General features: G+C 48.8%; 3 protein-coding genes across 3 annotated transcripts; 1 reads left to right on the forward strand and 2 right to left on the reverse strand.

Moving 5' to 3' along the window:
* Positions 1–50: 50 nt before the first annotated feature.
* On the reverse strand, positions 51–4,984 carry Dred (Dctn1-related). Its single transcript, XM_017179036.3, has 4 exons — positions 4,213–4,984; positions 3,972–4,145; positions 1,932–3,831; positions 51–1,872 (listed from the first exon to the last, which is right to left on the reverse strand). Exons 1-4 carry the CDS (start codon positions 4,552–4,554, stop codon positions 266–268), a joined length of 4,023 nt encoding a protein of 1,340 aa, XP_017034525.1. The 5' UTR covers positions 4,555–4,984; the 3' UTR covers positions 51–265.
* Positions 4,985–5,319: 335 nt separating this feature from the next.
* On the reverse strand, positions 5,320–14,260 carry Ltn1 (E3 ubiquitin-protein ligase listerin). The gene is made up of 14 exons (XM_017178997.2): positions 14,113–14,260; positions 13,261–14,051; positions 13,022–13,201; positions 11,927–12,953; positions 10,510–11,820; positions 10,216–10,448; positions 9,977–10,160; positions 9,641–9,916; positions 9,147–9,575; positions 8,975–9,086; positions 6,506–6,717; positions 6,010–6,201; positions 5,681–5,848; positions 5,320–5,619 (listed from the first exon to the last, which is right to left on the reverse strand). Exons 1-14 carry the CDS (start codon positions 14,158–14,160, stop codon positions 5,560–5,562), a joined length of 5,223 nt encoding a protein of 1,740 aa, XP_017034486.1. The 5' UTR covers positions 14,161–14,260; the 3' UTR covers positions 5,320–5,559.
* Rcd7 (Reduction in Cnn dots 7) lies at positions 6,789–9,149 on the forward strand. Its single transcript, XM_017178998.3, has 3 exons — positions 6,789–7,193; positions 7,495–8,081; positions 8,628–9,149. Exons 1-3 carry the CDS (start codon positions 6,901–6,903, stop codon positions 8,951–8,953), a joined length of 1,206 nt encoding a protein of 401 aa, XP_017034487.1. The 5' UTR covers positions 6,789–6,900; the 3' UTR covers positions 8,954–9,149.
* Positions 14,261–14,379: the final 119 nt, after the last annotated feature.

Raw genomic sequence — 14,379 nt, forward strand, 5'->3', positions numbered from 1 at the left:
TATACTTTATTTGAGAGGTCCGAAGCTACATTACAATAAGAAAACGCAGTGCTATAATTTGTCTAAGTCAAGTAAGTTGGTTTATTGCCCGATAAACACGACATGAACTATAGAATTGTACAGTTTTGCATATATATGAGTGTATGTTTATAGTATCTAGTATCGTACAAATAATTATGAATATATTTATATATATTTTCATATATGCAAGCAGCGAATCACAAATACCTTTGCTATAACCGAAACAGAACACTAACTCGTATGTCTAGAGACTGGGACTGAATGCCAGCCGCAGATCGTCGCTTATGAATAGCCCAAAGTCCGTGCTCTTGGCCCGATGCGGGTGCTGGGTGCAATATGTCTGGAAGATATGTCGCAGGATGCGGCTGCCCTGCAGTTCGATCTCCAAGCGCCGCTGGCTTCCGGCCTGACCCATGTCCAGGTGGGCCAGCAGCCACTGGTTCTTCAGGGAGCGAAGGTCCTTCTCCAGATTGGTCAGCTCCTGGCTTCCCGTCTGGGGCACATGCAGCGGCTCCAAGGCGGCAAAGGTCTTTCTCATTTCGCTGCCCTGCAGCTTCACGCGCAGGGATCGCTCCTGACGTAGGGCCTGGTGCAGCATGTTCATCTCCCGGTTGGAGCTAATCGCAGTGCTGGTCACACAGGCACTATCGGCCTGCTGCTGCTCCCGCCAGGTCTGCTGGGCCTGCTCCAGAATTGAGATCTTATCGGCCAGAATGGTCAAGGCCTGTCCCAGGGCTGCCTCCTTGGCAAGGAGGGACTGCTCCAGTTGCTCCACAGCCTCTGCGAATCCGGCGAGCACTAGGCATTGCTTGCTGAGCTGCTTCTCGGCCATCTCCTTGCGGATCTGCAGCTCGGAGAAGTCCTGCATCTTCATCTTGGCCATGTACTTGAGGCTTTTTATTTCCTTGTCTCGCTCGCCAACGGTTAGCTCAAGGGTTTTCACGTCCTCGTAGTGGCGTTTTACCTGGGCAGCTCGTTCCTGTAATGTGTTGCTGACGGGATGACGCACATACTCCGTGTTCACATCCGTGGATTCTAGGAGCGCGAAGAGCTCGTCCAGCTGCTCTTCCAGGAGTTGCATGCACCGGTGACTATAGGCGTCCACTTCCTTGGGCTCCTCAGCCTCCTGGCAAGCAGGAGCGAACTTATTGTAGTTGAGCACCAGCACTCTCCACAGCTTCTCGTGGGCTATACCCCCGTTGGAATCCTTGCTCGCCTCCCGAGCAGTGGATCCTAGTAGTCGGATAAGTGCACCTAGCGCTTCATTGGCCTCCAGGATTCTCTGGTACCTGGCACACTGCATTCCCGTCCAGGAAGCTGTCTTACTGCTACTCAGCTTTCTCTGCAGCTTCTTCAGTTTCTGCTTGTGGGCACAGCTCGTCTCCATCAGCAGCTGCATGCAGTGAAAGGAGGCGGTCTGCTCATGTCCCAGCTGGATGATGGTGTGCATTAGGCCTGCATTCGCATTCACAGCATCCAGCCCCGCTTCGTACACCTCGATGAGGGTGCCGTACAGCTGCTGCTCGTCCAGGAGCTCCACCAGCATTTGAGGGGGCATAAGGTTCTGATGCAATCCACTCACATAGTGAAGAACCCTCTGGATGGGCTCGCAGTTTGTGTGCTCATCCAGTTGTCCCGTTTTCAGCAGACGCACAAACTCGTCCAGCTGCTGTTCCTGGCCCTCCAGGTCACTCCGGTAGATGGCCGCATGGGTGCACAGTTCGTAGTCGCAGTGGTTGAGTCCGTGACGGAACTGCTGGAGCACCAGTTGAAGGCTCTTTAGAAGGTAAAGGCACTGCGACCGGAAGATATACCGCTGCACGGAGTAGCCCTCAAATATGGCATCGCGTCCTGCGGCGAGAAGAGTGAGCATTACAAATTATATGGAACACAAAATAAAAATTCCTTACCGAATTCGCAGGCCGCGGGAAACTTTTCATTGATGGCCTGACACACGATGGTCAGTTTCTCGTTCATCCGTTCTAGGAGCAGCATGACCAGCACCACGTCGTGCTCCCCTCCGCGCAAAAGGAACTGTTCGGGAACGAAGGCGAGGACGTACTCCAAGTGCTTGCACTGCAACCTCAACTCCACGGCCTTAATCTGCTGCTCCATGGCCCTTCCATACGCCTTGCTCACACTAAAAATGTGCTGGTAATCCGTCTGGCTCTGATTGGAGGCCTCCTCCTGCTGCGACTCGTTGGCACTGCTGAAATCCTCGATGGACAGGGTGCCGTCTGCCCGGACCTGGAGTTGCTCTTGGAGTTGCCTAACCAGATCCCGGAATTTCATGATGGTTACGTCGCGATCATAGAGACTTTCCATGGCTGCGTTTTTCTGCCGCTCTAGAATCTTCACCTGACCACCCAGCTTGTCGATCTCCTCGCGCAAATCATTTTCCTGCTCCTGGTTACTTTCTATAAGTTGCTCTTGGATTTGTTCCAGGGCCTCTAGCTCGTAAACCTCGTCCTCCAGCAGCTTGACACGATCTTCCAGCTCCAGTTTCAGACAAGCCAGTTGCGTGACCATGGACTCCGCTCCCAGAGAAGCGTCTACCTGTTCCTTCAGATCCATTAGCTGCACTTCCATGTGGTCCACCCTTCTGCTGAGCAACTCCTTGATGTTCTTTAGCTCGTTGATCTCCGAGTGCTTGGTCTCCAGTTCCTTGTGTGTGCGTTGACTGCTTTGCTTCTCCTGGGCGAGAGTGTCCCTTAGCCGAACCACCGTTTCCCTGAGCCGTTGATTGTACTGTTCTAGCCGAAGGAACTCGCCGGTGGATTGCGGTGTCGCTCCAATTCCGGCTAGCTTCTCGTTCTTTTCAATGCGCTGGCCCATCTGCTCCTCCTGCTCAGCCTTGAGGATCTCGACGTCCAGGGTAAGTTCGTCGTTCCGCTCTTGAGCCATCTCCAGTTCCATTTGCAGAGTTTCCATCCGTTCCTCCGCCATTTCCTTGTCCAGGGTGAGCAGTTCAATGCTCTCGGCTATTTCATCTAGCTCCCTTTTGAATTTTGAGGAAACGTCCTGAGCTTCCCGGAGTTCGTTTCGTGACCTTTGGAGCTCCCTTTGCAGCAACACCTGCTGCGTCATTATCTGTGACTTAAACTCCATAAGTTGCTCGTTGTGAATCCGCATCCGCTCCAGCTCCAGCAGCTTTAGTTTGTCTTCGCTCTTCTGCACCCTCAGCAACTGAAGCTCCTCCCTCAGTTGTCGTAGTTCCGGATTGTCCACCGGAGGAGCTGCCGTGCTAGGTGTTCGCAGGGCCGGTCCAGGCGTGAACTGCGGCCGCAGGATCTCCAGGAAACCGGGTTCGACAAAGGCGGCTGGCGCCGCTCGTTTTACACAGCTCGTAGGACTCATGCTCGTCTTGCTGCGTTTCGGGGCCAAGGCCAAGGGCACCGGCATGGCCAGAGTCAACTGCGCTGTAGAACTCTGAGCCTGAGCTGTGGTTGGCTTTGGTTGGCTGATCCTAGTCGGTCTCAACTGCGTGTAGGATGTGGATCGCCGCTGGTTACAGGTCATTGCAGGCGGTGTGAGTTGCGGTGCCGCCCGCTGGTGAGCCTGCAACTCTCCAATTGTGCTGGTCTGGAGCGGATCGGCAGGCTTTTCCTTCTTGGCTGCTTCTGTGGATTCCATTGGGGTCTCCTGCTTTTCAACCGGGTCGCCAACCTTTTGTTCAGAATCAATGGGTTCCTCGCACTCCATCTGCCTTGGAAGTTCCTTAGACTGCGAAGCTAGTGCTTTTTTAAGGGAATCTTTTACGTCTTCCACGACCTCCGTTTTGTGATAATCAACTTCAGGCACACTTGAATTCTGCAAAGATATAGGAATTTATTTGCTATCAACTCTCTTGAATGCTGATTTTGAAACAACTAATTATGTGTCATCTCAATAGGAGACATATTCATAAATTGTACAGTTTTGCACACACTCTATCCCTTTGACCCAGTTACCTTTGGAAGCTGTAGAGGTTGCTGCTGGGCTACCAAAAACTTCCCAGAAGTCTTGGCCAATGTCTGATCTCGGGGAGAGTGAGCATTCCTGGTCCGGTGCTGCGGTGACGATGGACTTGAGGGAGCTCCCTTCGTTTTACCAGAAGTGCCGGCCATCGGCTCCCTCTGGTTATCCTGCAGGAAATAGAGCACAGCATATATATTCACATCCCACATTGACCTTTCCTTTGGCATTACTCACATGCTCCTCCACGGACTTCGCCCCACCACTCCGCCTCGTGAGTTTCCCTCGGGCCCCCTCACGTTGCATTTCATCGGCTTTTTGATTATCCGCTCCTTTGGGCAACTCGGCAATCCTCACCAGCTGCTGGGCTCGCACAAACAGTCCGCAGTTGGTGGGGCACTTGAAGTATACATGGCCGTGGATGGTACCATTATTCTTGCCCAGCGGCTCGTCCAGAATTACGCCGTACCATAGGCCGGCGGCGAAGTTAGTGCGACCCACATAGGCAACCTTACCGTGCAGATGTTTACCCGTTACCTCAACGCGCTGGCCAAGTTTCGGTTCCCGGGGGCTCATCATCTAAAACGCGTGTCTTACGTCATTTTGTGCACTTGACATACAGTCCAGTTGGATGAGCTGATGGCGTGTGTAATCCCAGTTAGCAGCTTGCAAAACTGCACAACTGAGCAAAACCGATGCGAACGCAAAGGCGAAAGCGAAGGCGAAGGCGAGTCATCATGTGTTGCGGGCCCCACCCCGAGGAAATTATTTCCCGAGGCGCAGGCGCGAAAAGTGGGCTCATTTTCGTTGGGGTCAAGGGGTAGAGTTTGCCGGCGTATGGTAAGTTGATTTACTTGACTTCAAGCTGCTCATTAGTATTATTTTTTTAATTTCGTTTTATTCAAGGATCAAATATGGGTTCAAAGCCATCACTATTTATTGGGTTGACCAGCATTTCGGTGTATCGAATTCATCTCAAATCCGAGTCCTCCTTAAAAAAAAACTTGAAAAATAAGCCGACGATGTGTGAAAAATGTTTGAGGAAAATTCCGATGTCATATCGAAAATATTGCTTCGACTTATCGAATTTTTAAATATCGAAATATATAGCATTAGATCAAAATATCGATATAAATAAATATATTTCTCAAGTTTTTCGATTTTGTGTCAATATTATCGCTCTAATGTATATCGCAACTTTAAAATATTGATTTAAAATCAATAAATTTATCAATATTTTGTCATTTTTTGCCGAGAACTTAAGATGTGATCACACACAGGGTGATTATAATAAGGACATTCCGCTTATTCCCTTTATTAATCCTGATACATCTGTATATCCCATTATCTTAGCGCCTTTTTTATATTTTCTTCTTTTTAAACTTTAATTTTAAAATAATTTACAAACAATTTTCGGGTCCCCTCACTTAACGCATCATCAAGAACATTGAAACATTACACGAATTTATTGCTATTGCTGATTTACATTTTTAAAAAGAGACCAAAGCTATTGCCTACATCGAATGGATTTGGTTGTGCATTCACTTAATACGTGTTGTCATCTGGGGACTGGATGGGTTCCATCTAGAAGACGTTGCGACAAATGGGACATGTGGACTTGCTGCTAGTGGTGAACCATTTGTACTGAAAGCAAGGAAATATTTAAGCTTGATAACGGAAAAGAAACGTGTCCGAAAACGCTTACCAAGCAGGGTCCGTGGAATTTCTTTTTGCAGGTCTTGCACGTAAGCTTTGGCAACTGGCAAGTATCCTGGTGGATGACGGTATAGCACACATAGCACTCCTCAACGCCTTCGAACTTCTTGTCCAGATTATTTTTCCACATCGTTAGACCGTCGTAGATAGTGCCATTCTAACAAAAAAACAATAAAGATCATATAAAAACCAGATGAGTAACGCCAAACGATTTATTCCAGTCGAAGTTTTCTTATCGACGTCCTTGTGCACGCACCCTGACCTGATAAACTCATACATCGATGGGCATTTTATGCCCATGAAGCGATATTCACGTACCTGATGTGTAAGAAAGATGGTCAGCTGCATGCCCACATTTCGGGAGGAGGCCCGCCCACCGATCTGCTTGCCGCACTCCACCTTGACGGCACCCAAAGGATAGTTGGGAGCCAGAGTAATTACCAGCTCCATGCGGGCCTCATCGATGGCATAGACCGCAAGCACTTCTCTGGTGGAAGAGTGAACGGTGACCTAGGGATAATAAAGGAAACGATGATGATATCGCGGAATGTAAGTGTGTTGATTTAAAACCAGACAAATTATATTGTTCAAATCGCTCAGTAGCCTGGGTTCCTTCAGGCTAAAAGGGAAAAAAGTGCGTTTCCCTGAGCGAAAGAATTGAGCCGCGTAAAGAGCACCATGCTGACTCTGGAGATTTTCCGTATTATTGTCTTAATTATACTGCTAATCTGCATCGTAACTGTATTTACACTGCGTACGGGCTTTACCATCTAAGGAATCAAGTAGAGCCTGCAGCCTCTGCTTCATCGCTCACCTGCATATTCTCGTGCTTCTCCTTTCGATTGGCGATAGCCTTGAGCTCCTCGCTGCAGATCAGCGAGCTCACATAGTTGGTGGTAAGGTTGTCTACGAAGTTCTTCTGCCTGGACTGAGTGGCATTCCACCATCTGCGCACCACGGCAGGCAGCTTGCGCAGCACCTCCGTGTACAGGTGACACACATATCGCTCCAGTGACAGCTTTCGATCTGCAATTGTAATAAAGCGAGTTAGGGATTGATCAGGGCAAGCCAAGCCAGGCTGGTAGCTGTATTTCATTTCTAACGTGTGTTTATATAGTCAAAAGTAGTTTGCTCGATCGTCCGAAACGTTTAGTTCGTAGACTTGTTTTTCTCCGTTTTCGGTTTTGTATATCCGTTCTATTGAGGACCATGGCTTCCGAAAAGCCAGTTAATTTCCATAACATGCCCTCCGAGATGCCGCCGCCGAAACGCATGCAGCTGAAGGGCGAAAGGGTGACTGTTGCTGAGGCAATCAACTTTCTAAAGACGCAGTGCGAAGAACGAGTGGATCACAAGCCGGTGGATCCAACCACTGCGGAGGGACCCACGGTGGCGGACGAGCTCAATGCGCGCCTGGCCATGGTTCATGTGCGCGAGTCGCGAGCCAAGCCCATTCGCCGCCTGGTAAAATACCCAACCAATGAGCTGCAGAGCCTGTACAGGTAAGTCTGTCTAGGGGTGCATTAAGAGGTTACACCAAGCGAGGCAGAAAATATATATCTATATATCTATAAATATCTCGGTACCTAACGTGGTGGTACGATGTGGTGGAACAATATAATTTCATCCAAGTTTGAAAAATTAAAATCATGCCAAAAATGTATAGATTATTCAACAAGGATTGATTGATTTTTCATTGAAATTATCCCGATAATCATTATTGACGGTCCGGTTACAAAAAGTGTAAATTGTAAACTGAGCAACGCCAACCAAACCTTTTCAAAACATTTTATTAACCCATAGATTTATTTGCGTTTGCCCACGCTACCATCCCTGTTACGTGGCCTGCCAGCATACGGGCCAGATCATCATCGACAGAGACGTACTGTCGCGAGAGGAGCATATCTGCTTCCTAGCCACTCCCAAGAAGGACTTCAAATCGCCGCAGTTGGTGGCTCAACAGCCGCGTTACTACACTAAGAAAATCTCCGTCAACCAGTGCACGGCCCGCGTGGAGCGTCTGGCCGATCCGCATCCGTTGCGGGTGAGCGATACTTTCAAGTACTTCAAGGATTATCTATCGCCGCGCCACATTGCTGCTCTCGAGTATCAGATGAGGCCCAAGCCTCCGGTGGAGGCCATGACCATGGAAAGGGCACTGGAGTATATGGAGGAGGAGATGCGCCAACGCAGAGCGGCCAGGCGTGTGCATAAGCGCCGCTGCAAGGGTCTCAAGAAACGCATCCTGCAGCGTCAGCAGAAACAAATGCAGAAAATCATTTGTGTTTTGTTTGAGGAAATGAAGGACTTCCTGCTTAACGATCAGTTCATAGTAGACGAGAACTCGCCGCTTTGTTGTGTGATACTTGAAAGACTTCGAGAATTTACAGGTAAGTTTTAAGCCAGAGAGGATCCTCTTTAAAGTGACTTGGTTAAGTAGGTACATACCTGTAAACCAAAATTTTTTGGGCAATTTTAAATGTCTTAAAGATAGCCTTTTGTTTTTAGAATACACTGTGAAAGTTTCACTATGAAATTCAAACTTTAAGTGCCTCAAATTAAGCATGTACCAGTGTTAACGATGGCGCATCAAAAAAACGGCATTTTCTCCTCCTTTAATTTTTGGCGTTTTTACAAATTTTTGTAAATTTAAAGTTTTCGTAAATGAGTTTGTTCAAAAAGTTGCACAGAGAAATGCTCTAATTGATCAATTTTTTAATTTAAAAATCAACATAAAAAGTACGATGAAAAGAGAACTGCCCACTAGTTGTGGACACAATTCACAAAAAACTTTGCATTTAGGGTTGGAATTCGATAATGAAACTTACACATTATATTCTATAAATTATAAACTATTATATAAACCAAAAAAATAACAATTTTCGAAAATTGTGTGGTATGTTTCCCATTGAATTAATCCATAAAATACTCCACAGATCAAGAGTTCTACACGACAAGCAATTTACGAGAATATCAACGGATCCTTGCCAACAATCTGACCGTTTGGATCAACAAGTTCATATCGAACCTGAACATTTACCTGGCGCCGCAACAGCAGCCGCCCGAGCAACGCCCCATGCTTGCCTATAACGATCCCGAACAATTCGTGCCCTTGTCGGACTACATTTCAGTGAGCGATGAAATGGGCGCCGAAGAGATGCTCGGCGCTGATGAACCCGGTGCCGAGTATGGCGACTATGAGTACGACGAGGACTATATGCCCGACGTCCTCAATGCCGATGACCTGTCGGAGGAACAGTAAAATAAGGCGTCGCTAGCTTACCCTTCAGTTGAAGCCAAGTGAGCTCCTTGTAGACGCCGTTGCTGTGCACCTTGTTCCCATGGTTTTTCAGAATGTCCACTGGCATGGCGCGGAAGAGGAAGTGCAGAAAATTCTATAATGTATCGACGAAATTTTAGAGTGCGAACCCAAATCACAAGTACAGTTTTACTACCTCTTCGTATTTGTTATCATTCAGCCAGTTGGTGTAGACGGCTCTCAGGGCAACTGGGGACTTGGCACACGCATTGATGATGCAGTCCCATAGGAGGAGGTAGCTCAGCGCTTCGTGTCTGTCTATGGGCTCGAGATCCTCCAGCTCCGTCAGTTTGAAAGTGAACTCATCCAGGTACTTTCGTATCAGGGCATCGTAGCGCGTCAGGTAGTCCTCGAATCTGTTGAGGAAGTGCCACTTGGAGATGGTGGCACTGAGACTCTCGCTTTGCTTCTCATTCAGTTCAATGTCGTCCGCCACAAAGTGGGGCGTTAACTGGCGCAGAGCATTCACGGCACTCAGCCGAATCGAGTGCTGAGCGCTGTAGAGCTGCTTGAACAGGAAATTGCAGAGATGGTCCAGGGTGATTTTGCTGTTTGTCTTGCAGAACTGAAAGTAAGAGAGAGTCTTAATTGGTCCGACTTGTATGCATTATTTTGTAGCAATGTCGTTACCGCATAAACAAAGCTGTAGTCCAGCAGCTCTAAGGCAGGCAGCAGACCCTCCAACATGGCCTCATAACAGGCCTGAAAGCCTGGCTCCACACTCGCCTCGTGGGTCAACTGGTAGTAGGCCTTAAACAGCACCACACTGACTTCCTTGGCAAACAGAGAGTCCCATTCCTCGATTACATTCTTGAGTAATTCCGTTGAGCTCTTTTGCTTCTCTGACCGAATGAAGTCAATCAGCGCGCCGAACAGTTGATATACTGCCACCACGAATAAGCAAGTCTTGAAAGGGAAATAAACTAGTGAAAATATTGCACTTATAAAGCATTAACAACAACAAACCTTTGGGTCGTCAAATTGAGCTATAGATTTGGAGACAGTGAGAACCCAAGAGCTGAGACCAATGCGAATGGCATCCCAGTTTTTGATACTCAGCTCGTAGGGAAACCGTTTGAGAACCTCAGTTAGGAGTTTGATAAACTCCACCGTATTTATAACCGATTCGAAGGGCTGCTTGGCTAGTTCTCTGAAAGTTATTCATGAAATGATGGCTCAAAAGATCTCCGGGCTGCCTTTCTTACACATTGTAATGGAGCAAATCCTTCTGGGTCGCTTGCTTTTCTCCAATGCTGGTCATGAACTGCACGGCCGACACAATGATATTACGATCCGTCTTCTCGTTAATCTCAGCCTCGAAATTGTTGAGGAGTAGGGCATGGAACACAGCGGCCTTGACCCAAATCTCTGGTGGCTCCGTTCGCATTATAGCTGAGTTGAGACTGAGGGCTTTCTGGGAAAGCCTAGGCAAGAGATACTGCAAAGATATAACTCGATAGAAAAATCTTCTTCTTCTAGCATATCCCAAGACCTCTCACCTGCAGGGCCATTGTATAGGCTTTGTGAGCTCCTTGGGAAACCAAAGATTCGGCGATATTCTCGTGAAGCAGAATTGTGGCGCTCTCCTCGAAAGCCGCGTACTGGGGACAGTAGGTCAGGTAGCTCAGAAGACGGCAGCTAATAACGCTGCCTTGCTGTTGGGCCGACAGTTGGAGGCGATCCTTGACTATGTCCACTAGCCCACTACTGTTACCCATAAAGCTCTTGACCTTCTCCGACAATACCAGCACCAATTCCTGCATTGAAGGCTGCAGATCGGAAACTTCCAGCCAGCTCTCTGCTGTGCCAGCTACTCGAATGCACTGGAGTAGTTCGAGAATCAAGGACTCGCTCCATTTTGTGAGAACATCGGCATTCGGATCGCAGTAGTCCTCGGTAAGCTCATCTTCGGGATCATTTGTCGTTTGGGGTGGGGGGAATTGATAGACCAGTTTGTACAGTGTAAAGAAGTTGAGCGTGGAACGTTGGAGGAGCGGAAGAATGTGATTGTCCGCGAAGGAAGCGCTCTCGAAGGGAACTCCCGCACTCACAGATCCCTGCAGAGCGTCCAAGAGAACGCAGTGATTCTCAAACCGCTTGACCTTTTCGCTTGTCTTCAAGGGAGACTCGAGCAGAGCCGCTATTGTTTCATCTATACGAGTCAAGCGCTTCTCCTCATCCTCAATATTTTCGGTGGAGCAAATGACAAACTTGGCCATCGCCTCTGCCATTCCATCGAGATTTTCGGCCTTCAGGTCGGCGCTCGTGGCCAAGTCCTCCACTATGCCAGCGCAACTTTTTAGCGTTGCACTGTCGACTTCAATGTCTTTACTAGACAGCGCATCCTGCCAGCACGTGGTTATCTCCCATAGAGTGTCCTCTGACAGATACTCCTCCGGACGATGCTCCAAGCTAAACTTAAACAGGGTGAGGAAGATCTGCTGACGCACGCCCACCGAAGAGTTGTCGTTGCTGCAAATCACAGGCATTATTTGGGCAATGAAGCTGCCACACACCTCCACCATGTCATCGACCAGCTCCGGCTGCTCCAGAGGACCGCACATGGCCAGCAGTATTTTATCCACAGTCTCAGCATTGATGAGTATGTCGCCGGTGTCCGTTTGAAAGAAGCACTTGTGCAGCAGGTTCAGCTTTTCCCGATCGTTATCAACCACAACCTCGGCCGCTATCCGGGCAATTACGCTGCCGGTGTCCGAGCAACTGAGCATCTGCCTTACGGCGGGCTCCTGGCAAAGAGGATAGGAGAGCAGGCGATGGAGCAGAAGGCTCTGAACTCGGTGCTGTTGTAGCTGTAAAAAAGATAAACATGAAATTTTTAAACAATTAGAAATACGAAAAAATTCGAGTGCAACAAATTTCTTGGCGTTCCTCATCTTGTCATTAAAAATAACTTACCTTCAGAAGAGTGTCTTTAATATATTCAAAACGCTGCTCTGGTTCTAATAGAAGCAGAATTTCAAATACTATCTCCACAATCGATTCGCAGGCCTCGTCATTTGGGGAATCCAGCAGGGACACAAATTTATCGAGCGCTCCACGTAGGTCCCCGCGATCTGTTAGACTCTCGTAGAACGCCGCATCGGTAAACATTTTCGTGAGAGTGCGAATTTGGTCAACATAACGAGAGGAAGCGCTGCCACTTGCTTTGTCCAGGCAGATCCTCACAAGCTTCACAACCAATTGCTTCAGTTCCTTCTGTATAAACGCAGCCGCTTCCTGAGCCTTTTTTACCGGTGTGGTAGGCTCGCTTTTCTCCACCTTTCCCTCCACTTCCTCCACAAACTTTACACTGGGCGACTCCAGGCTGGGATTGGCCATGTGCAGGTCGTGCACGAGAAGCAAGACATGCGAGAGTAGCTGCTCGTTCACCTCCTCAAGCGCCAGATCCTGAGTGACCAGCTCAAAGATGCGCGACCAGAACTGATTGAGCAACTTGGCGTACAGTCCACCATTGTCCAGGCCATTGTTGATCTGCCGGTCCCAGAAGGCAACCAGCGCCGAGCTGTGCTGGAAGAAGTTTTTCACGTGTGCGCTCTCGCTTTTCAACAGCCAGCCAATGGGTTCCAGTACATTATTTTGAAGCAATCCCTCCGCGAATTCCTGCTCCCTCGGCTCCCGCTCCTTGCTGTTGTTGATCTGCTGGATCAGGAATCGAAGGCACTCAAAATAGGTATTGTGGACTACTGTACAGTCCGATTTGGAGAGCGGAGGATCGAACTTGCCGGTGACGGCAAGCTTTATGTCGTCAAAGAAGCGCTGGTAAAACTCGTAAATATCCAGATCCTGTAGGGCAGTGGGTGTTATCTTGGACAGAAACGGAAGGAGGTTTGGGCAGATGGCCTGGGCATTGCGATTGAAACCATTGCGGAGCAGGGACGACAGTTTCGGAAGAAGGGCCTTCCGAACGTTGAGGGGAACGAACCTGATTATTGATTACGTTTTAACGTTTTAAACGGAGGCAAAATCAGACATGTTAAGGTATTATCTCACCAATCCTCGTAGTTATTTTGAAGGAGCAAGATGCAGCCCCAAACGTGAGGGGCTACTACGGGATCGGCGTCGTCTATGAACTGGAAGCAGAGCGTTATCAACTGCGCCTTTTGCGGAGATAGCACTTCCAGAAGGGCAACCGATTGCAGGACGTGGTAGATGCACTCAAACCAAGCGGCTCTGTACGGAAAACCAAGCATATGCATTTACGTTTTTCTGGGAAGAGTTATTTAACTTACTTTATGGCCGGTATTTTGTGCTTGGCAAAGCTCCAGAATTTTTGATGGGTCACCAGCGTGCCGAATCCCTCCTTGACCTGGCTGAGCTCCTCCGTTTGAGCCGTTTCTTCCAGGAAGAAGGACAAAACCTTCAGGCTGCTAATAACAACGCGCTGGTACTTCTGTTCCGCCTCTTCTGCCGTGAGACTCTTCCCAATGGAAAGCGTTGCTGCAGTGTGAAAGGTCAGATTTCGGGTGGCGTACTCAAGTATCTCCAGCTGGCAGTGCATGCACACCTCCCTAGTGCGGTTCGCACTGCCGGCAAAGGTCTCTCGGAAAGATTGACCCGCGATGCTGGCGGCTGGAGCGTATGTATCGAAGCGACTTCCTAGCCAGACGGGAACCAGCAACTTCAGGTATGGAGCCATAGCCTTCTTGCACTTTGCCATAAGCAGCTGCAGGACCGTCTGCGTCAGTTCCCGGACATTGTGCTCGGGGTCACTGGCCAGATTCAAGTAGTACTTGGGCCACAGGGGCAGAATGCTCTTCAAGGTCTCCACGTCAGACTGTTCGATGAGTTCCTGGAGCTCGTGCAGAGCCTTCTTCTTGGTCATCGGGTCCTTCTTGGACAGTTTGCGCAGAATGATCTGTGTCTGCGGGCTGATGGCCGCGTCGAAGCTGTCTGGCATTTGTTCGGCACTGGCGAATCCCGGAGCGAACGGCACCAGGCCACCGCCATCCGCCTGCGCGGAGAAGCCCACGAAGATCGGCGTGCTGCCCAGCAGCTCCGCTGTCCGACTGCTGCTCGAAGGCTAAAAGGGTTCGGGTATTAGTTCGTCCTTGAATGTGCAATTCTGCTCAATTACGCCTTACTTTTGCATTATTTTTGGTTCGCGGCGCTTGTTTTGTCTTTCCACCCATATTAGTCTTCTTCTTCTTCGCAAATGCACTTTATCGATAGCACGTGGCGCACCAGGGCTGAGCTGTCAATATATCGATTCCGATTAAAACCAGGTTTTCATTTATCGTCACTGAACAGCTGCTGCCTACGAGTGGACTGTGATTTCGGTGGAGACTACGGATTCAGAAACAAACCGTGGACGGCCCCTGCGCCTATCCGAAATTTGTGCGAAATAATAT

Source organism: Drosophila kikkawai, chromosome 3L (genome assembly GCF_030179895.1).
Source record: "Drosophila kikkawai strain 14028-0561.14 chromosome 3L, DkikHiC1v2, whole genome shotgun sequence".
NCBI lineage: Eukaryota > Metazoa > Arthropoda > Insecta > Diptera > Drosophilidae > Drosophila > Drosophila kikkawai.